Source organism: Lactuca virosa, chromosome 1, assembly GCF_052849685.1.
Source record: "Lactuca virosa cultivar CGN04683 chromosome 1, Lactuca_virosa_CGN04683_v6, whole genome shotgun sequence".
NCBI lineage: Eukaryota > Viridiplantae > Streptophyta > Magnoliopsida > Asterales > Asteraceae > Lactuca > Lactuca virosa.
In genome coordinates, this window is record NC_136426.1 from 109,538,667 (window position 1) to 109,561,795 (window position 23,129).

The 23,129-nt window shown below is 40.0% G+C and overlaps 1 protein-coding gene across 1 annotated transcript; it reads left to right on the top strand.

The window, feature by feature from the left end:
* The first annotated feature begins 13,804 nt into the window (after positions 1 to 13,804).
* LOC145118985 (uncharacterized) lies at positions 13,805 to 15,641 on the top strand. The gene is made up of 2 exons (XM_079054632.1): positions 13,805 to 14,209; positions 15,636 to 15,641. The coding sequence occupies exons 1-2, from the start codon at positions 13,805 to 13,807 to the stop codon at positions 15,639 to 15,641; spliced, it is 411 nt and encodes a 136-aa protein (XP_078910758.1).
* The last annotated feature ends 7,488 nt before the right edge of the window (positions 15,642 to 23,129 follow it).

A 23,129-nucleotide genomic window follows, 5' to 3' on the forward strand; every position in this document is an offset into this window, starting at 1 on the left:
TGATATGTTAGAACATCAAGCTAGTGATAGGCTAGGGATCTTCAGGAATTACATGATAGCATTGCCTGATTATATGATGCCTGATAGCCTAGGACCTTTCTTTTATGGAATTGACATCATTATTGTAGTTTCTTAGTGTATGCATCATGGTTATATATAACTAAGATCTTATAGCCTGAGAATGTTTGGCTTGGCCTTATTTCCTGTTCTTGTTTGATAAAGGGATTAGGGTAGGATCAGATATTCGAATGTCTATAGGGTCCATTGTTATGTATGGCTAGCATACACGAGTGCTGCTGGGTTGGTGGAAGTTTCATGGATGAGTTGTGTAGGGTCAGCCGAACAGTCGTGAGATGTTTAGTCTTTCCTCTAGGGAGTGAGGATTGAGTGTTCGTCTTTTCTTATGAGTGTTATTAGGGCTTTGTAATGATCCTTGAGTCAAATACGGGTAGGTGTGGAAGGTAGTATGATACCGTACTACTGAAAGCACGGGACCTGTACGCATAGCAAGGAAGTCACAACCCATAGGGCTTCATCGGGAGTTGGTTCCCTACTATGATATGTGGTTTATATGATGTCTTCCTGGTATATTTTCAGTATGGTGACTACGAGACGAGTTGAGATTAGATCCGAATCGGGATCAGGAGTCGGCAGAAAAGGTGAGCCAATATTGTCAGAAGACCTCGTCAGGGAGATCATTCGCGAGGAGGTAGTTGCTATTGTCCGGAGTCATATTTTGGAGATGTTCGGGTCTATCAAGACCGTGATGATGGAGTTATTTGATGATCGCTATGCAGCCATTGCTGAGACGGCTGCTGTTGCAGCCTCCGTAGCCGTGGCGGCTGCAGGTGTTGGGACAGGGTGGGTCTTTCAGTATCGGGACTTCGATAAAATGAAGCCCATGACTTTCGATGGAGTTTAGGACCCGATCATAGCCATGAGGTGGCTATCTGATGTGGAGGGATGTTTCTTCACTTGTTCATGCCCTGCTGACCAGAAGGTCAGGTGCGCTCTGAACCTTCTGAGGTATTGAGTGAAGGATTGGTGGAGACTCGCTACCGGTTCTTATTCTGTTGAGCAGAGAGCTGCTGTGTCATGGGAGCAATTTTCTGATATGTTCTGCTCCCGATATGTCCCGCTGGTAGAGCGTGAGAGGTTAGCACAGGAGTATGTGGATTTGAGACAGGGTTTTGAGACGGTGACGAAGATCACCAAGATGTTTACGGAGAGAGCTATGTTCTGCCCTGAGTTTGCTGCATCTAAGCAGGCTCAGATGACTCGTTACTTGAGCATGCTCAAGACGGAGATCAGGCAGTATGTTTCTATACAGCGCTATGGTTCTTTGCTGGAAATGCAGGAGGCCTCCAGGCGGATTGAGATTGGGATTGAGTAGCAGACTCGGGAGTTAAGACCGGCCCCGACGCAGTCGCAGCCTGCACCGAAGCGGTTCAGGGCCGTTGACTCCAGGCCGGGGAGTCAGAGGGGTCACACTTGTGGTAAGTGCGGCAAGGTACATGATGGTGTTTGTAGGTCTTCTTTGGGTTGCCACAAATATGGCAACCAGGGCCATATTGCGAGGGATTTCCGGCAGCAGACTCCAGCTTCTGGCATCAGACTTTGTTAATATTGTGATCAGGTAGGCCATATGAAGGCCCAATTTCCGTTGTTAGCTGCCAGGGCGACGTAGGCTCCAGCATCGGCTACTTTGAGGATCACTGATGGGAGTCAGGGTAGGGCGGAGCCCCCGAGGGCTCGAGGTCGTGCTTTTCAGCTTATTGTCGAGGAGGTCAGGACAGCACCAAATGTTGTGACTGGTATGTTTCTATCCCTTATCTTATTGATTATGTTTGTTTTATGCTCATTTGTTTGTACCTTTGGTAGGTACATTTCTAGTGAACTCCTTGCCTGCTTTAGTGTTGTTTGACTCTGGTGCGATTCGGTCCTTTGTTTCTTGGTCTTTTAGTAGGGAGTTTGCTTTGCCCATAGGGGAGTTGGAGTGTCCTTTGCGAGTTTCTATCGCCAACGAACACAAGGTTTATGCTTCTTCGGTTTATCAGGGTTGCGTTCTGGAGATCTTCGGGGTATCCTTTCCGATCGATTTGATTCCTATTCCCATGGGGAATGTCTGCGTGATAGTGGGTATGAATTGGTTGAGCCGTTTCGGCGCCATGATCGACTGGGAGGGTCAACGCGTGGTAGTTCGAACCCCAAGTGGGGTAGAATTGGTTATTTATGGAGAGGGCACTAGGATGGGTTCAGGGTTTTGTTCGGCAGCCAGGGCTCGACAGTATATTCAACATGGGTGTGCAAGGTACTTGGCTTATGTGGTTGACACGCGGGTTGGGGATCAAGTGTCAGTTGATGATGTTCTGGTTGTCAGGGAGTTCGCTGATGTATTCCCGGAGGAGTTACCCGGTGTGCCTCCTAAGAGCCAGGTTGAGTTCAGGATCGACCTTGTGCCAGGTGCGGCCCCTATTGCCAAGGTGTCGTACCGATTGGCACCGCCTGAAGTGCAGGAGTTGTCATCTCAGCTGCAGGAGTTGCTAGGCAAGCAGTTCATCCGTCCGATCAGTTCTCCGTGGGGAGCGCCGATCCTATTCATAAAAAAGAAGGATGGTTCACACCGGATGTGCATTGATTACCGGGAGTTGAACAAGTTAACGGTGAAGAACCGTTATCCCCTTCTGCGGATTGATGATCTCTTTGATTAGTTGCAGGGAGCATCTTGTTGGATTAGTGTCTAAGACCAAAACTATAATTGGTATATACTTGACCCGACCCGGCATGGTCCATTTGGGTTGCATGGCATCGGAACATTTGGATAGACCTTTTGTGAGAAGAGGATATTTGTGACATATTAATATATTAGTATGAAATCATATTATTTAATTAGTATTGATCAAGAATTAATTTGGAATTAATTTAGTGATCGAAAGAGACTAATTAAATATATGGGGATTGATTGTGTAAATCATTCATTCTTATATATGTGGGCTTATGATCCATGATTCCTTGTGTTGGGTTTAACCCATGTGGTGACCCGTGGATACTCCATGGAGGTTAAAATCCATGGAGCATAAGGAATGGGTAAAGTCATGGGTTACATGGTGTAACCCTAACGTGCACACTATATAAAGACCCCATTGGTTGGTGAAATCGGCACTAGTGCATATACAAGAGGGCAAGCCGATTTCTATGAGTCAAGTATCCTCTCTCATGGTTATTCCAAGATGTTCATGATGTTGTGTGAACCATTTGAGGTGTCACACTTGAGGCACTAGGCTCTTAAGCTCCATGGAATCAACCTACAAGGAAGAGGTATGTAATTCTACTAGATTTTATATTACATGTTGTTCATATTATGCTAGTTAGGATAATACCTTGGAAAATTGATATTTGCATGTATAATAGAGAAAACATAGATCCAAGGTATTTAGGGTTGCATGTACACGATAAGAGTGTTAGAATGCTCAAAACCCAACAGTGGTATCAGAGACTAGGCTTGTTTTCAAGTCATACATGCTGAAATAGCTTAAAAATCGAAAATTATGGCTTCCTGGGCACTGGGCTCGCCGAGTCCATGAAGAAACTCATCCTACTCGTCAAGTAGGTTCATACACTCGACGAGTAGAAGTCCCTGACAGCATATTTTTGACTTTTAAGGCTGGAATTGGTATAGAATCATTACCTTAAACTGTTTTGGACTTATAAAACCTGTTTTTGATGTGGTAATGATTATGGTAAACCAATTTCAAAGTTATAATCAACAGTTCAAGTTTTATAAAAGTTTATATGATTCTTGAAAATTGTTGATTATGAATGTTCATGCTTATGAGTTTTGATAGATCATAGGAATTATGTGCAAATTGTTTGTTAGTGTAATTCTTGATCTTAATGACATTGTATGGACTCCATAACTTGTCCTCAAGTTATGGATTACCAAAAGTTTTTTGTGTATTACCTTGTTTTATGAGTTAATTTAGATTAATGGAAAAAATTATGTGTTAGTTGTTTTCAATCCAAATTGATCTAAAAGTAGTTGCGAGCATGCATTATTGATTTTGGTTGGAGCTGGGACTCCTACCTACCTCTTGCAGAGTTCTCCTACAACAACAACTTCCATTATAGCATTGGTGCTCCGCGTTTTGAGCTCCTATATGGGCAGAGATATCGCACCCCATTCTGTTGGGGAGAGGTTGGTCATAGGGTCATGGGTCGGACCGAGGTGGTTCTGCAGACTACATAGATTATTCAACAGATCAGGCAGAGACTGCAGACTGCCTAGAGTCGGCATAAAAGCTATGCCGACCGGCGCCGATCTGAGTTGGAGTTTCAGGTCGGTGACATGGTGTTGCTGAAGGTCTCACCTTGGAAAGGTGTGATTCGCTTCAGGAAGAGGGGGAAATTGGGACCCCGATATATCGGACCCTTCCGGATTGTTGCTATGGTTGGCAAGGTTGCTTATAAATTGGATCTTCCATAGGAGCTCAGGCTGATTCATAGCAATTTCCACGTTTCTCAGCTGCGAAAGGGCATATTTTACAAGGATGCAGTGGTATCTTTGGATGATATTCAGGTTGATCAGCGCCCCAACTATGTTGAGAGGTCGGTAGCTATTCTGGAAAGGAAGGTAAAGGTTATGCGTAGCAAGGACGTACCTTTGGTAAAGGTATAGTGACATCGTCGGAGGGGATCTGAGTGGACCTGGGAGCCGGAGGTTGAGATCCGGGAGCATTATCCAGATTTGTTCACCGCAGCAGGCTTCGAGGACGAAGCCTAGTCCAAGTGGGGGAGAGTTATAACATCCTGATTTCCAGGTATGAGATTTATTATTCAAAGTCAAGTTTCCCTTGGAACTCGTCGAGTTGATGGCCTCAACTCGACGTGATGAAAGGCTTTGGGCCGCACATCTTTTTGGACCAACTCGCCGAGTTGGAGAGGAAAACTCGACGAGTTGGCGGCTGATTATGAAACCCTAGCTTTTAGGGTTTGCAACCTATATAACCTCCTTAAGTCCTTGAAGCTGATCTTTTATCAGCCTCCAAACCCTAATATCGGCCTTGTGAACCCTAATCTTCATTTCATATCATATTGTGAGTTAGTGTGGCATATTGGAGCAAAAGAAGGAGAAGATTGAGAGAAGGAGGCAAGGATCTAGCAAGCTAAGCTCTCATCTTCAGTTTGGCACTCTTTTGGACCATTGTAAGTATTCAAGATCCGATTTTTATCTATCTATGGGGCTAGATCTTGAGTTTGGTCCCTTTTCTCCTTATTCTTGGATGTTGCAACGGATGGACATCATAAAGTTTACACCTTTATGAATCTCCAGGTCAAAGTGGCCTTATAGTGGGTTGGATCTGGTCTTTTGTCAAGATTTGATGTCATGCATGGAGTTTAGGTCATATTTTCCCTTTTTGACACATTTTGGGTTCAAGACATGCATTGGACATGCATGTATATAAAGCACCAGCCTTTGGGTCGTTTTTGAGGCTAGAATCTCTTCTTGAAAGGTTGAGTTCCAGATCTCTAGGATTTTGTGCTTAATGGTTAAAACTTTGAGTTTTCAAGCCTTGTGGAGGGGTTTTTGAGCTTTTGGAGTAGCCTCAAAGGATAAAGTTGGAAACTTTATCCTTTTAGACACATTTGGAGTTCAGATCTGAGCTTTAGAGTCCCTAGAATCGAAGAATCATCTGAATGTGTTAAGTTGGGGAAAACTCGACGAGTTGGCTAGGGTTTTCCCCGAGTTTCTGAGTACTGTGGAACTCGACGAGTTGGGTCAACATGGACTGTTGACCTTGTCTGATGACTTTAACTTTGACCATGATTGACCAAGCTGACCTTTGAGGACATTTTGGGTATTTTGGGGTTTTAATGGAATTGGTCACATGATGGTTGTAGGCATTTGAGTCGGGAGCTGAGATTTGGAGTCAGACATTGTCAGCTTTGCACTACTTGTGAGGTGAGTTGTCCTCACTGTACTTGCAGGTCGAAGGCACCAATGCCGTCTCATTGGATTGGTATCCTGTTATGCATGCTATTGTATTGTTATGATCTGTTAGATCAGTATCCTAGTAGATAGGATGTTGCCATGCTCAGTGATCTGTAGATCTGTGTGACTGGATGTAGTCTGTTATATGATTATCTGTTATATGTGCACATGATTGTTGGTGGTTGAGGCTTCACTACTTTGTGTGTAAGCCAACAGGCCGATGAATTCCAACCCGAGAGTTGAGGGCCTATGGTATTCCATCCTGAGGATGATTGGACCCACATTATGTCGGCATTCCAACCCGATGGTTGAGGGCCTGGGGTATTCCATCTCGAGGATGATTGGACCCATAATATATTGGCATTCCAACCCGATGGTTGAGGGGCCTGGGGTATTCCAACCCGATGGTTGATTGGTCCTAAAGTATGCTGTTTATATTACTGTGCTATTTGTTATGTATTGGTATTTTGGGGGAACTCACTAAGCTTTGGGCTTACAGTTTTGGATTATGTTTTAGGTACTTCAGAGGATCGCGGCAAGACGAAGGCATGATCGTGCACCTCCTCATATTTTACTTCATGATTTTGGGATTTCTCTGATCTGACATTTATTTTAAAAACAATTTGTAAACAATGATGATTTTTGGATTGTTTATAAAGTTTAAAATTTTCCTGAATTTTATGAATGTTACACTAAGCATTTTAGGAAATCTCTAAGATATCTAGGATCCCTGAAATTAGAAGCGTTCGGGTCAGAATTATGCTCTCGACTGTCCGACTTTCCGCTAGAAAATCTTTGTAAAGTATGTTCCACTTACCTTAATTCACGTGTAACTTATATTTATATTCATAGTCGTTGTTATGAATCTATAAATACGATTTATCAGTGATTTCAAGTTATTATACTGTTTGATCTGCTTACGGGAGTGGTGTCAATGTTGGATTCAGTGATGTGTTTTAAAGTGAGATTTCCAAACAAAATATACTATGTATACCAAACTCACCCTACCTCCGATTAGGGGTGAGCAAACCCAAAACAAGAAACCGAGAAACCGACTAAAACCGATGAAACCGAAACCGAAAAAACCGAAACCGATGGTTAGGGTTTGAATTTTTTAAAAACCGAAAAATCGGGTTCAGTTTCAGTTTTTACCCAGAAACCGACCCATCCAACCCGAGAAACTGACCCATACTTAAAACCGACAAACCGCCCCAAGAAACCGACCCATACATGATTGTGTTTTGGTTGTAATAGACTATTTCGGGCTTTGGTTGTAACTTGTAATAGACTATTTGTTGTAAGACTCATGTTTTTTGAAGTATTTAACTTAAATTTGGTGTTTTTTGAAGTATTTAACTTGTTGCTTCATTTATGGAAAATGGGTTAAAACCCAAAACTCCCAAAACCCGTGAGTGTATGGGTTGAACCCAAGAAAGCGAAAAACGCCTTTCCTTATCGCCTTCTTTTTGATAGTCGTAAGCTAGAGCCCCTATGGTATGGTGGCATCAAAAGCTAACCATTAGGTTCGTATTGCCATTTGAGTACTTTTTCCACTAAGCGAGAAAGGCCCTCAATCGGACGAGCGCAAATCCACCGAAACCGACCTCAGAACCCGAGAAACCGAACCGACCAGAAACTGATCCTATTGGGTTCTGAAAAGCAGAAACCGACCATTTATGGGTTGGGTTGGGTTTGGGTCCAAAACCGACCCAAACTGACCCATGCACAGCCCTACCTCCGATATGATCCTACGTGGTTATTCCTTACTTGGTAGATCTTGATGTAGACATTGAGATTATTAAGGAGTCTAGACTATCATTAGTCGCGATGAATATAAGACTAAGACTTAGTGGTATTTATAACTAGGTCACATCAAAGGAAAAGATAAAGTGCTAAGGCGAAGCGCTGCCTAAATCACAAGTCATCCGCTTTTAACTGATGAGTACATAGTTACTTTCATCTTACACATAGATATGAAGTATTTAGATAATTGAATGCTATATGTGATTATTATTTGTGATCAAGATAGCTATGTTAGATGATTTAATATTAGATGATTTGTACTTAACTGTATATGTATTTTCATACGTATAATATATTATATAGTTGTTAGGGCCAGGATCCTTACAATTTTCAGGATCCTCAAATATCCAGGATCCTCATCTACCTCAGGAGCTAATTACCGTTATTATTTTTATTAATATTTATAAAGGTCATATTTTTTCTATAATTAACACGTGTGCAGAAGTAGTCAAGGGAAGACCAATTCTCAACGAAGAATCATCTCAACTATGCTAAAGACCTGGAATACTTGGTCAAATAACGTTCATGAAATTGGTCATAGAGGATCCCGGAAATATCGGACATCTTGTTGGATAGTTTTGACTATAAATTGACACTTGTATTCTGCACACAACACACTGTTATTTAGTCTAAGCTTACTTTACGAAATTCTTTACTCATTATTACTAAGAATTCACTGTAATCATCATTTTATATCCATAAAATCATCAAGGCAGGTGATCATTATCACCTCCCAAGGTTTTATGCCGGAGATCCTAGCAAGGATCAAAGGCTTTCCTTGTAAACCATCATGTCACTTTCTTCTACCATTTGCTATTACACAATATGAACATCACATACTCACATTCAATTTGGTTGATTAGTTCTTGTGTAATTTTTGACCAAAATAATTTGGCACCCACTGTGGGGCCGTGGTGTTCAAAATCCTCGAAAAAATCATGTCTATAGAACCGATCCTCTCTTCGTCCTCTGCTCCTTCCATTACAACCAAAAACCTACCACCTCCTCCGAGTGGGCCCCCTACTCAGAGGAAAACGCCTGACACATCCAAGAAAAGCACCCCCTCAATCGCTAATCCAGGAAGTTTGGGATCCTTAGGGCTCCAGGATCCAACTGTCTCAGTCACTACTGCAGAGCTTTTCACTATGATGAGGAAAATGACGCAACAGGTGACCCAACAGTAGGAGGTGAATAGAGCACTACTTAAAGAAGTGGAGAGGATGAAGGCGGAATTTCATAAATCCCAGGAAATGACGCCCACAGTTGTGAAACCAAGGATCCTGGACTTCGATAATGCAGGATCCTCAGAAAATCGCCAGAAGAACACGATTCCTACCACTGTAGCGTCACTCTGGGGGACAACCATGGACAACCGAGCATCCATGATCAATGATCTTAATGAGCCTTTCAACACTCCTAGAAACCTTGATTCTAGTAACTTCTTAAACAACAATACTATTAATACTAACTATACTAACGTTGACGCAGGAATAAACCTAAACATGGCAAGGGAACTTCAACAATTGAGACAAATGATCTCCAGTGTACCTAGAGTGGTCCAACCAATACCAGAAGCATCTCCTACAAGCCACATGATCTCGAGATTTGCTCCCGTGATAGCCAATACCGAAGTTCCTAAGCGCTTCCAAACTCCCAGCATGAAACTATACGATGGAACTACAGATCCCGAAGAGCATATAGCCCAATACAGAGAAAGGATGGAGATCATTCCCATCACATGTTACCTAAAGGAAGCTTGCCTATGCAAAGGCTTTGGTTCGACCCTTACAGGATCAGCCCTCAAATGGTTGCTAAACGTTCTCCCATACTCTATTACTTCATTTGAACACTTAGTCAATATCTTTAATAACCAGTTTTCTTGCAGCAGAACCTTTGAGAAGATCACTAGTGATCTCTACCGGGTGGTTTAGGATCCTAAGGAAAAACTTAGGGAATTTGTTAACAGGTTTGGCAGGGAAGCTCTGAGCATCCCCGACATCGACATGGCCACTGCCGAAGATGCCTTTAAAACGGGACTAAGAAAGGATTCACCCTTCTATGAAGACCTTATAATGACCCTATGCAAAAGATTGGATGAAGTCAGGTGTCGGACATTGAGGTTCATAAGGCTCGAAGAGGATAGAGAAATCCAGAAGAGAAGCAACCCTTCAGATCAATATGAGAACCCCAACAGGAAGGCCGAATCCTCGACTCAAAGATCCTACAAATTGAAGCCCTATTCCAAACCGGATCATCACAGGGTTAATGCCCTTGAAGATGGAGGAGAAGAAGAAGAACTTCCTAAGATCACCGACTATTGTTTTTTTGTGGATGTTTCAGGTGTAATTCATGCTATACAGGATCTTGGATACAAAGCAAGATGGCCAAAGAGAGACATCAAGTCCACCGCTTGGAAAGAAAAGTCCAAATGGTGTGCTTACCACGAAGACTTTGGCCACATGACGAAGGACTGCATATCCCTAAGTCATTTACCTCCTTAGTAAAGGACACCTCAAAGAGATCCTAGGGAGAAAAAGAGAAAAATACAAGGAGAACAGCCAGGATGACCACAGGATCCCAGAGAAACCAGGATCTGCACCTCTGACTCTAAGATAATTAACGTTATCTCAGTCGGATCTAACATCTGTGGTACCTCTTATTTTCAGGCTAAAAGACACGCCAAGGTCTCTAAAACAGAAAAGGAAGATAGACCACGGAAGAATACCATGATTAGCAGTGAAAAAGAATTCACATTTGATGAGACGGACAGGGAAGGAATTCAAGATCCTCACCATGACGGAATCGTGAGAACATTGTACATGGCCAACCATTTCGTCAGAAGGATCCTTGTTGACAGAGGATCCTCGGTCAATATAGTACTCCTAGAAGCACTAAAAAGGATGAACATCCCAGAATCAGAGATAGTCAGGAGATCCTTAGTCCTCATAGGATTCAGCGGGGAAACAAAACACACAATTGGAGAAATAAAGCTACCAATATACATAGAAGGGGTAAACTCTATACAAAATTTGTGTGTTATTGACACCTTATCTTCTTATAATGTGATACTAGGTAGACCATGGATCCACGAGATGAAAGCGGTTCCATCAACATACCATCAGTGTGTAAATTTGCCTACTCCATGAGGAATATTGAAGATCATGGGAGATCAACAAGAATCGAAAGAATTCTACAAAACCTCTATGAAATCTACGACCAAACCCGAACAAGCATAGCAATTCAGGAAGGGGGCACGACATGTTCTAGAGACGAAGGAACAAGACGTAAAGGAAGTGCCCCTGGACATCGAGGATCCTGAAGCTAAAGTCCTCGTAGGATCCTCAGTGCCTGAGCAGATCGAGCAGGATCTATTGAATTTATTAAGAACCAGAATCAAGACATTCCCATGGAAACACGAAGATATGACAGGTATACACAAGAGTATTATTACTCATAAACTTAATATTGATCCTTCTTTCAGACCAATACACCAAAAGAGAAGGAAATTTGCACATGAAAGGAATCAGATAATCCAAGAAGAAGTAGAGAAGCTCCTTAAAACAGGGATGATAAAGGAAGTAAAGTTCCCAAGATGGCTAGCTAACGTGGTTGTCGTACAAAATAAAAACGGCAGATGGCGAGTGTGTGTAGACTATACGGATCTTAATAAGGCTGGTCCTAAGGACCCTTTCCCTCTACCACACATTGACTCTATGATAGATACAACAGTTGGCCACGAACTCTTAACCTTCATGGACGCTTCAACAGGATTTCAACAAATCCAGATGGAGCCATCCGATCAAGAAGATACAACGTTCATAACATCAAGAGGTATATATTGTTACACTACAATGCCTTTCGGTCTTAAAAATGCAGGAGCAACATATCAAAGACTGGTGAATTGAATGTTTAAAGATAAGTTGGGGGACACCACGAAAATTTACATTGACGACATGGTAGTAAAATCAATGAAAGAAGAAGACCACCTCAGAGATGTTAAGGAAGCATTTGACATCCTGGACGAATACAATATGAAGTTGAATCCGATCAAATGCTATTTCGGGATGAAGTCGGGCAAGTTCCTTGGATATATGGTAACCAAGAGAGGAATAGAAGCAAGCCCGGAGCAGATCAAAGCAATCATCGAGCTAAAATCCCCATCTTCAACAAAAGACATCCAAAGGCTAACCGGAAGAGCGGCAACACTCAATAGGTTCATCTCAAGATCCTCAGAAAGGTGCAAGCCCTTCTATGATATCTTGAAAAAGAACAAGAAATTTGAATGGACAGAAGAACACGAGAAAGCCTTCCAGGAACTCAAAAAATATCTAAGCTCTGCTCCACTACTAGTGAAGCCTATAGATGGAGAACCACTTCTTTTCTACCTCTCAGTATCCTCAAACGCGGTAAGTTCCGTTCTGGCCAAGGATCTTAATGGAGATCAACATCCTATCTACTATGTAAGTAAAAGTCTCCTGGATCATGAAACCATGTACTCTCACCTAGAAAAATTAATTCTTGCCGTAGTAACTGCTTCTACTAAGCTAAGACACTATTTCGAAACACACACTATACATGTAAAAACTAATTATCCTATTAAGAATGTCATGAGAAAACCAGAAATGTCAGGAAGGATGGCAAAATGGTCGGTGAAGTTAAGCACATTTGACATCCGATATGAACCAAGATCCGCCATAAAATCACAAGCGTTAGTAGACTTGTGGTTGAGTTTAGTAATGATCTGCAAAACAAAGTAGACATGGAAGCCAAACAACTCGTAGAAGATGAACACCTAGGAAAATGGACATTGTTCACAGGCGGAGCTTCAAATAAAAAAGGAACAGGGCTAGGGATCATACTAAAGTCGCCACAGGGGGACATCATACCCCATGCTGTTAGTTGTGAATTCAACACTACCAATAACGAAGAAGAATACGAAGCACTCATTATGGGACTACAATTGGCTGAGGATCTTCAAATCAGGGATCTTTAGGTATTTGTTGATTCTTTATTACTAACCAATCACTACAATGGATCTTATGCAGTGAAAGGTGGAAAATTAGCATTATATATAGAGATCCTGAAAAAATTAGATTATGATTTCGAAAACTTTAGCCTAACCCAAGTTCCCAGAGAAGAAAACACAGAGTAATTTGCATTAGCCAACTTAGGATCCTCCCTTAGGATCCCACCAGAGACGAAGATTCCTATAACCCATATAATAACCCCAACCATAGAAACCCTCTCTGACAAATCAAAAGATCCTAAACATCCGACAAGCATAACAGCTATTGAAGATCCTGACCTTAGGATCCTTCCTCAAAGGGATCCCAATGGACAGGATCCTCGAAGAAGTCCGAAATAATGGACCCAACCCATTATGGAGTATCTCCAAATGGCACAATCCTGACAGAAGAAAAAAGCGAAAGAGCATTCAGGACAAGAGTCTCAAGATTCGTGTTAATCCAAGGTAAAATTTACAAAAAATCTATGGCAGGTCCATGCCTTAGATGCTTGGAAGATACTGAAGCTGTAGAAGTCTTAAAGGATATACACGAAGGAGATTGTGGCAATCACACCGGGGGCAGATCCTTATGCTCCAAAATACTAAGAGCAGGATACTACTAGCCAACCATGAAGAAAGACTCCTTTCTACATGCTCAAAAGTGTGATGCTTTCCCAAGACACAACAACATCCTTCATCAACCGGCAGAACCTCTATATCATATTATCTCCCTATGGCCATTCATGAAATGGGGGATGGATATAGTAGGAAAATTACCAGTGCCCCCAGGAGGAAAAGTCTTCATGCTGGTGATGACTGATTACTTCTCCAAATGGATCGAAGCTAAAGCTTTCGTTCAGGTAGGAGACAAACAGGTAGTATCATTTATTAAACGTAATATCTTGACCAGGTTCGGGATCCCGAATGAAATGATATGCGAAAACGGATCCCAATTTATAAGAAAAAGGACAAGAGACTTTTGCACAAGCTGGGGAATCAAAATGATAATGTCCACTCCTGTTCATCCCCAAGCTAACGGTCAAGCGGAATCTAGCAACAAAATCATAGTAAACAATTTGAAGAAAAGGCTAGATAAAAATAAAGGAAGATGGGCAGAAGAGCTTCCTTTCGTTTTGTGGGCAGATAGGACCATCTCCAAAGTGGCCACAGGTCAGACCCCCTATTCTTTGGTGTTTGGGACAGAAGCAGTAATCCCTACTGAAGTAGTAATCCCGACGACAAGATACTTGCTGCAAGATCAAGAGAATAACGACAGGATCCTAGCACAGGATCTTGATACTATTGACGAGCTTAGGGATCTTGCCAAAATACGCATTGTTGCTCATCAACAAAGGATCACCAAAGCCTACAATAGGAACATAAGAGTCAGGAGGTTTCAAATAGGAGACTTGGTATTAAGGAAAACATTCCAAAACACTAAGGATCCTAGTGCAGGAAATTTGGCTCCTAAATGGGAAGGACCATATCTTATAGGTGCTGAAGCAGGAAAGGGAGCATACTGGCTAGCAACACTCGAAGGAAACGTTCTGCCAAAATCCTGGAATGCTATACACCTCAAAGCATACTACATGTAAGTAGGATCGAATGATCCACAACAAAACCAAGGTACACATTTTCTTTACCTTAAAATTTTCGTTGTCACTTGCTTTCTCCTCGAATACATTTCTAACTTAAGCGTCGGAGGGGCGTTAGCTAGACTAACGCCCACCCCTAGCTAATGTTTGTTGTGCAGAACAACATACGGTTAAGGATCCTCAATATTGAAGATCCTGAAACATCAGGATCCTCAAGATTGAAGATCCTGAAACATCAGGATCTTCAAGGTTGAACACCCTGGAACACAAGGATCTTGATACATGAAGATCTTAACGCCTTAATACTTGGTAAACTCCATTATATTTAACAATGTAATCTATAAAATATCATATACACATGCTAGAGACTGATCATATCTCCCACGCCTAAGGGTACTTAATCCCCTCCAAGGTTTAAAGAGCTAGTTACCTCTTTTACACGAACTAAGGTTTATACACCTCTCTTGGACGCATGATATCTAACTGTGGGATACGGGTAAGGGGATCATTTCATGATTCAGTGGCTTGGCAACCCTCTTATCTTTGAACACAAGTTGAGATCCTTAAGGTTTATAACATTTTCATGTTATCCAAAAAACAGGATCCTACCCCAGTAATTATTTAAGGTTTATAAGATTTTCATGTTATCAAAGATTGGGATCATGCCCCAGAAATTACATAAGATCTATAACATCTTCATGTTATCACACGTTGGGAATTTTCCCCAGAGAATACAATCGAATTGTAACATTTTCATGTTATCACTCCCATGAATCATATCACAAGTTGGGATCCTCCCCAGAATATAACGTTAACATGTTATCCATTGAACCTACAGTGTTACACAAGAATTTTGTCGAAGTCTATAATCTAAACAGGTTATCCTAAGGAGAAATTTCCCATATGTGATCCTTGTTTTCGAAGGATCCATGACAATAAGGATCATTGCCTTTAAGGATCCTCATCGACCTTCATTAGTAAGGAACCTCATTCTCAGCAGTGAACCAAAGTTCTCTCCTAAGTTGGAATTTATCCTCAGTAAATTCTAAAATTCAAAAACTTATGAAACTTAAAGAAAAAATCAAAGACAATCAACCATGTAGAAAAACCATGAGGGAGATATAATAGGAAAATGCTACCATATCATTCAAAAGAAAAAAGGGTTGCATATCAACCCAACCAAAAGGTTAATTGTCTTAAATCACTAACAAAAACAAAAACTATTTAAACCAATTTTTTGCAGGCCTAAAACTTGGTCTGGTCATCATTGGCCATATCCTTCTTCTCCCCTCCTCCGGTAAACAACAACACAGGATCCTGGTTGGCGACAACAGGCTTATCGATCAGTTTGGCCAATGCCTCAGACCATCCATCCACGTCCCAGGAACTTGCTTTTTCCAGATCCTCAGCCAACTTAATCTTAGCCTACAGAATAGCTATCGCAGCACTTGTATTTGCATCAGCAATCACCTCCTCAAGATCCGTGAGATGCTCTTCCTCATTTTTGACTTTTAGTTTGCTCAACAACTCCACCCTTTGGAGAAGATTCTCATTGGTGACCCTCCACGTCTTCTCCTGCTCTTTTAGAACTAACTCGACTTTATCGACACGGACCTTGAGCTCGTTGGTAACATGGGAAACGTGAGCGGAGACCTGGAAGAAACATAAACATCAACATGAAAAAGAACAGGTATGATAGATTAATATAAATAACGCCTATGCAGAATTCTTACAGCTTGGGAAAATGAGGACAACTTCCCAACAGTATCCTCGATGCTGAGGTTCTCTAAGCTGAAGTCTACAGCCTCAGAAGTCTTTCATTTTTGGGATCTTGAAGCCTTAACCGTAAGATCTATATGAGATCTCTTCGAAAGAGGAAGATTGACACCTTTTTCCTGCTTATCTTTGATTGAACCACTGGTCATATCATCTTCAAGATTTGCCAAACCAAAGCGGGCCTTGGACCGGGTAGTCTTAGAACCTGCCAGAGATCCCTGTCAAGTCTGGATCCTCTAAAATGACATATCCAAGAAAAATAATATTACCAGTGGCTATAGTAGCAGTAGTGGAGGAACCCTCTTGAAGACTGGAATATTCAAGCTTGAACGACCTCTCAACCGCAGGAAGTGTGAGAAATTTGGAAATTTTGTCCTCAGAGTCACCAGCGACAAGAATAAGCTCCTCAAACCTGAATGCTGCATCAAAACAAACAAAATAAGGGAAGCAAATTTCAGGATTCTTGATATCTAAATTTATTTCCTACCCTTTTTAATCCATGTTCTTGGCAGGGAATCAACCTCAGGAATCGAGTCGCGTCTCACGAAGAAATATTTTTCTTTCCAAGCGCCATCATTTTGTTTAGATTTCAGTATGAGGTGGGGTTTGTTTGTCTTAACTCTTAACAGGAAACGAGAAGAACCGAAAGTAGAAAGATCATAGATGAAGGCCAAATCAGGTTATCCAATGTCCATATTCTTGGAATGATTCAGGCGATCGATCCAAAAGAGGATCCTCCAAACCACATGCATAGTTTGGATATAGGAGATTTGGGTACACAAAAAGAGAAATCACGAATAATACTGGTAAAAGGATAAGTTAAACCTAGAGTGAATGGGTATTCAAGAAAACAAACCCTCGTGCGAGACACAAAATCAGGTTGAACGATAACCTCAAAAGGACGAAAAACCACATCAGAAGGGAAATCCTGATGGCTTTCAACGATTCCATGTCTTCATTGTTGAAAGAACAAACCTCGTCATAGGTTAAGATTTCCTTATCACTAAAATCGTTCTCGGAGGAAATAACAACGCCAGCTCGAGAGTGACTAGTTTTCTTAGCCATGAAAAGGAAAATCGAAACAACGGAAGAACAAATAAAAGGAAAAAGGATTACCTTCACAACGAGATGATGGCGACTTGGGACCATTTCTCGATTATCCCTCATTTATAGCTAGAAAAAGATAACAAAGATGATTTGACCATTTCTCGATTATCTTGATAAAGATAAGACCTATCCATTAAGGACTAATTTTAAATTCCTCTTTTAAATTTAATTTAAGTTATTCCTTCAACATTTCCGAAACTGACATTACATTTTCAGGAATAACTTGGGGCAATTGTTAGGGCCAAGATCCTTACAATTTTCAGGATCCTCAAATATCCAGGATCAATAGCTACCTCAGGATCAATGATAATTACCGTTATTATTTTTATTAATATTTATAATGGTCATATTTTGTCTATAACTAACACGTGTGCAGAAGTAGTCAAGGTGATATGGGCTTATTTAGTCATAGAAATCATTCATTATCTTATTAATTATTGTTGATTTTATATCATTTTATGGACAAAAGGTACTTAATTAGCTTAATATTTCAATTTCAGCAATAAAAGACATGCTCGGGTGAAAAAGGAAGAGAATTGAATGATTGGAAGCTTGGAGATTGAACTCTGAAGAAAGAAGGATGTCGCTGGATAGCTTGACCCCTCGTCAGTGTTTTGGCCATATCTCATGAACCATAACTCCGATTGACGAGATTCAAAATGTTCTGAAAATTAGACACAATTTCGGACGACTTTCGTGTTTTGAGAAAATGCTGATTCCAAACGGAATCGACGAGTTGGGCCTCAACTCGACGAGTTGGTCAGAATGTTCCTGATTCGAAGATGCCTTGCCGTACACGCTGTATACGCGGATTATCGAAAAAACTCATCGAGTTGGTCTTAAAAACTCGACGAGTTGGGTTGATTTTTGGTAACTATAAATAGAGAACACCTATGCCCGAAACCCTAACACTTTCTGGAGGCTAGCTGCGATTATTGAAGATCAGAAGGGTTCTTGGAGCTTCAATTTTCGAGATTGCAACCTAAGAGACAATTTAGAAGAGAATGAAAGGCAAATAATTATTCTTCTTTTTTTAAACTTTGTTTTGAACCATGTTTGAATCATTAGATTTTGAATTTAGGTTATTACTTGTTATAGATATGAGCTAAAAGCTTTTTACTTCTGTTTAGATGAGATAATCTTATGAACATGGTTTGATTGAGTGGTTGGATTAATATTGATTTGGTTATTCATCTTGTTAAGCTTGTTAAAGATCCTCATGTATTGATGATAAATATTTTCTGTTAATAAGTAAGTTATTGAGTTGCATGAACATCTTCTTGATTACTTGATTCATATAATTTTGAGAATACAAGATTGTATGCCTAGGAATAGTGAACATGAAACTAAGGTTAACTAGAAAATATGTAAATCAATGTGTGAGCATGTGTGATGAACAACCACATATGAGTTGATTGAATTGAACAAATTTGATTAGCTATTATTACAAGTCTTACTTGATACGAACTGAACACTAGGAAACTTGTTAGTTTAATCAACTGGCCACTGTTTGAATTAACTTGTCTACTAAAGGATTGGTAATAGTGAACATGAACCCAAGCATATTAGGAATCGGTAACCATTGACATATTGATCCATTGCACTTTCCACGAAATCAACCATAGGAATAAGTGAATCAAATCTGAACAAAAGTCTCTTTTATCATTGAATCTAGTTGTCCTTTCTTATTCTTCTTAATTGTTAACTGTATTTTGTTTGAGTGTTAATTGATTGTTTAAGTTTCTAGTCTTGCAAAACTAGAGAAACCCCCTTTTATATTGTTTTATTTAGATAATATTAGCATTTATTTTAATTGTTTACCGTTCCCTGTGTTCAATACCCTACTTACCTGAACTAAACTACTAATCGATAGGTACACCGCCTTTTGTGTGTTTGTCTTTATGTTTAAGTTAGTAGGATTAAAACTAGCAGGTTTCACACACATCACAAGGGAAGACCAATTCTCAACGAATAATCATCTTAACCATGCTAAAGACCCGGAATACTTGGTCAAATAACGTTCATGAAGTTGGTCATAGAGGATCCCAGAAATATCGGACATCTTGTTGGCTGGTTTAGACTATAAATTGACACTTGTATTCTGCACACAACACACTATTCTTTAGTCTAAGCTTACTCTACGAAATTCTTTACTCATTCTTACTAATAATTCATTGTAATCATCATTTTATATCAATAAAATCATCAAGGCAGGTGATCATTATCACCTCCCAAGGTTTTATGTCGGAGATCCTAGAAAGGATCAAGGGCTTTCCTTGTAAACCATCGTGTCACTTTCTTCTACCATGTGCTATTACAGAATCTGAACATCACAGCATCTCATTCAATTTTGTTGATTAGTACTTGTGTAGTTTTTGACCAAAACAATAGTGGTAGGTGATAATAAATGAAAAGGATGATGGGTGATGAGAGATGATTAGGAAAGGTCATGACTTTTACTTGTGATGTTGCGATGTAGTCATCTACCAGAGTATATATGACAACCAAGGACTATTCTAGACAGTCCAGTGGAGCACTGGCAGGTTTACAACCTGTAGGTGATGAACAACATGTTCATGCGATGTATTATATTCCCTTTTGACATGTATTGCAGAGGAATTCTCGAAGCAGTACTGTCTACGTGATGTTTGCGATATCCTTAGGACAGGACCTTGGAGATGAATATATATATATATATATATATATATATATATATATATATATATATATATATATATATATATATATATATATATATATATATATAGTGAGAGAGAGAGAGAGAGAGAGAGAGAGAATGGTGATGGATAATCGGGTTAATTGTTTGATATGATATATATACTTAAAACAATATAATAACAATATTATGGGTTGAAAACCCTATGTACCCACCAGGTTTCCCAACCTGACCCACTCAGTTTGTTTGTATCATAGGTAACGGTACGAAGGTGCAAGGTGTTTGAATCTGATGAGAGATTTAAGGAAATATAGGCCATTGGACATTGTAAGGCCTGTAATGACTATGTTTATGCTTATGTTTCTTGTATCAGTTATGACATCCCAAGTTTTTAATAATTAATGAAAAATAATTCTTTGAAAATACTCTTACGGGACAAATTCCACAGTTATAAATAAACTCTGTTTTAAATAAGCATAAACAAAAAGGTCTTTTCTGACCATGAAAAATGGGGATGTCACAGTTGGTATCAGAGAATTAGTTTAAGTAAATTAGGAATTTCGAGGATTCATAGACTTAAACTTAGAATTCTAAGCGATGATCGTGAGGTGTATGTCTATTTTATTTTAGGTAGTATACCTGAATTGATACAAGCACTAGAATACTTTAGGGTATGTGCCTTAATTGCTATTATGTGGTAAATGATTTTTATTATAGCATGCCTTAGGTTGCCTACCTAGATTGCTATTATTAGAAAGGGTTAAAGGTCTATTTCCAACCTTGATCTGGAAACTTTATGTGTCAATGATTCTAAACATATAAATTAATGTATTAGATATGGCATATAACTTTTCAGAGTGATAAGGAGAATTATGCATCTAAACATAACTAAAAACTTCTTAATCATAATATACTTGCGATTCCGGTACACTAAACGATAGTTTGGTGTATAGAACGTCATGGTGAGAACACGTAGAAAACTAGTAAATGGCAATGAAAACCAACAACCTGAGCCTCGTGTAGTTGAGCATGCACCAGAGGCAATGCCTGCGCCGGAACCTATCACGATGGAAGTGGAGTACATGCTTGATGGGTTTTGAGCATCCTAAAAACCTTAAGGTGCACATACAACCCTAAATGCTTTGGATCTATGTTTTCTCTAATTATACATGCAAATGATTTTCCAAAGCATTGTCCTATCTAGCATACAAACATAGGTACTTGTATAACAAAAATCTAGATAGAATACATACCTTTTCATGTAGCTTGATTCCTTGGACCTTTAAGAGCCTAGCACCCCAAATGTGATGCCTCAAATGCTTCACACAACATCACCAACAATGGAGGACTTTGAGAGAGAATACTTGCACTTAAAAATCGGCTATAACTCTTCCAAGAACACTAGGGTGCCGATTTTAGGAGCCATGGGGTCTCTTATATAGTGTTGCAAAATTAGGGTTACACTATGTAAACCCTAATGTGCATGACCTTCCATATTCCTTATGCTCCATGGGTTTAAACCTCCATGGATCATCCATGGGTTGTGACATTGGTTTAGCCCAACATAAAGAATTATGGATCATTGGCCCACATTATAAGAATAAATGATTTGCACAATCAATCCCCATATATTTAATTAGTCTCTTTTGATCACAAAATTAATTCCAAATAAATTCTTGATCAATACTAATTAAATAATATGATTTCATATTAATATATTAGAACTTATAATATATTCATAAATCATAAATAACCTCTTCTCATTTGTCCATCCTTCAGATTGTTCTGGTGCCATGCAACCCAAATGGACCATGCTACTCTCGGGTTAAGTACATACCAAATATAGTTATGGACTTGGACACCTTATCCAACAGTCTCCCACTTGGATAAGTCTAATAACTATAGCTGAAAGTATGAGTTCAGGATCCGACTAGCAATCGTAGCTCTTAAAAGCCTCTGTCGAAATGTGACGTGCCATTTTAGATAAGTGATCATATGATCCTCTGTTCTCAAGATATTAGCCGGAAAAATACATGGAACAACGACATACTTATTGTCCAGCAGTTTGTTTCCCGATTTCCGATTTGTTTGACATAGAACTTAATCGAACACATCAATTGAGTTCTGACCAGGCCCGTCACATATGTCAAAACAAAATCATCGAGGGGCCCAAGATATCGCTTTTAATCCTCCAAGGACTAAAAGGAACAGATAAACTTCAACTCATATGCTTGTACTAACTACTCGTTAAATCGTACACAACAGCACGTTTTATAACATCAAGTTACCGAAGCGGTTTTGTACTATCAATGTACAACCAACTCATAGTCAACAACTCATATCTCTTGGTTTGAAGACTTATATGATATTACCATCTCACGATCACTCGAGATAAATTCCATGAAGTGATACAAGTGAGCGTGGGTTTAATCCAATACTCAGACCTTATGAGAACTCATGAATGTTGCAGCAAATTTTGCTATGTCTAATACACTTCAGACAATCAACAAGCCAAATTCATGACAGTCTTGCTTCAATACCTACTTCCAAAGTATGAACGACTGTGGACAGTTTGAATAATATAATTATTCTGGAAGTCAAAACATGCAAAATGAAACAATAGTAAATGATTGACACAATATAGTAACATTACTTATAAAGAACACCTTTTATTTAATCATCAAATGTCAATTACATTTCAACTATTACAAGTTTCAAAACTATCTAATCATTAAAACTAATATCGTCCTTCAGCCTGATCCGCCTTGCATGTTGTAAGTGCTTAACCCTACTCAGTCCCTTCGTGAGGGGATCTGCCGGGTTCTCCTCTGACGATACCCTCTTTGCTACGAGGACTCCTTCTTCTATCCGATGTCTTATGAAGTGATATTTTCTGTCGATGTGCCTGGATCTGCCATGATCCCTTGGTTCCTTGGCTAAGGCAACTGCACTCTCGCTGTCACAGAAAATCTCCATAGGCTCCTTTATAGTTGGTACAACTCCAAGGTCTCCGATGAAGTTCTTCAGCCATATTGACTCCTTCTCCGCCTCGCTTGCTGCTATGTACTCTGATTCGCACGTTGAATCGGCTACTGTCTCCTGCTTGGAACTTTTCCAAGTTATTGTTCCTCCATTCAGGGTAAAGACCCAGCCCGACTGAGAGCGGAAATTATCTTT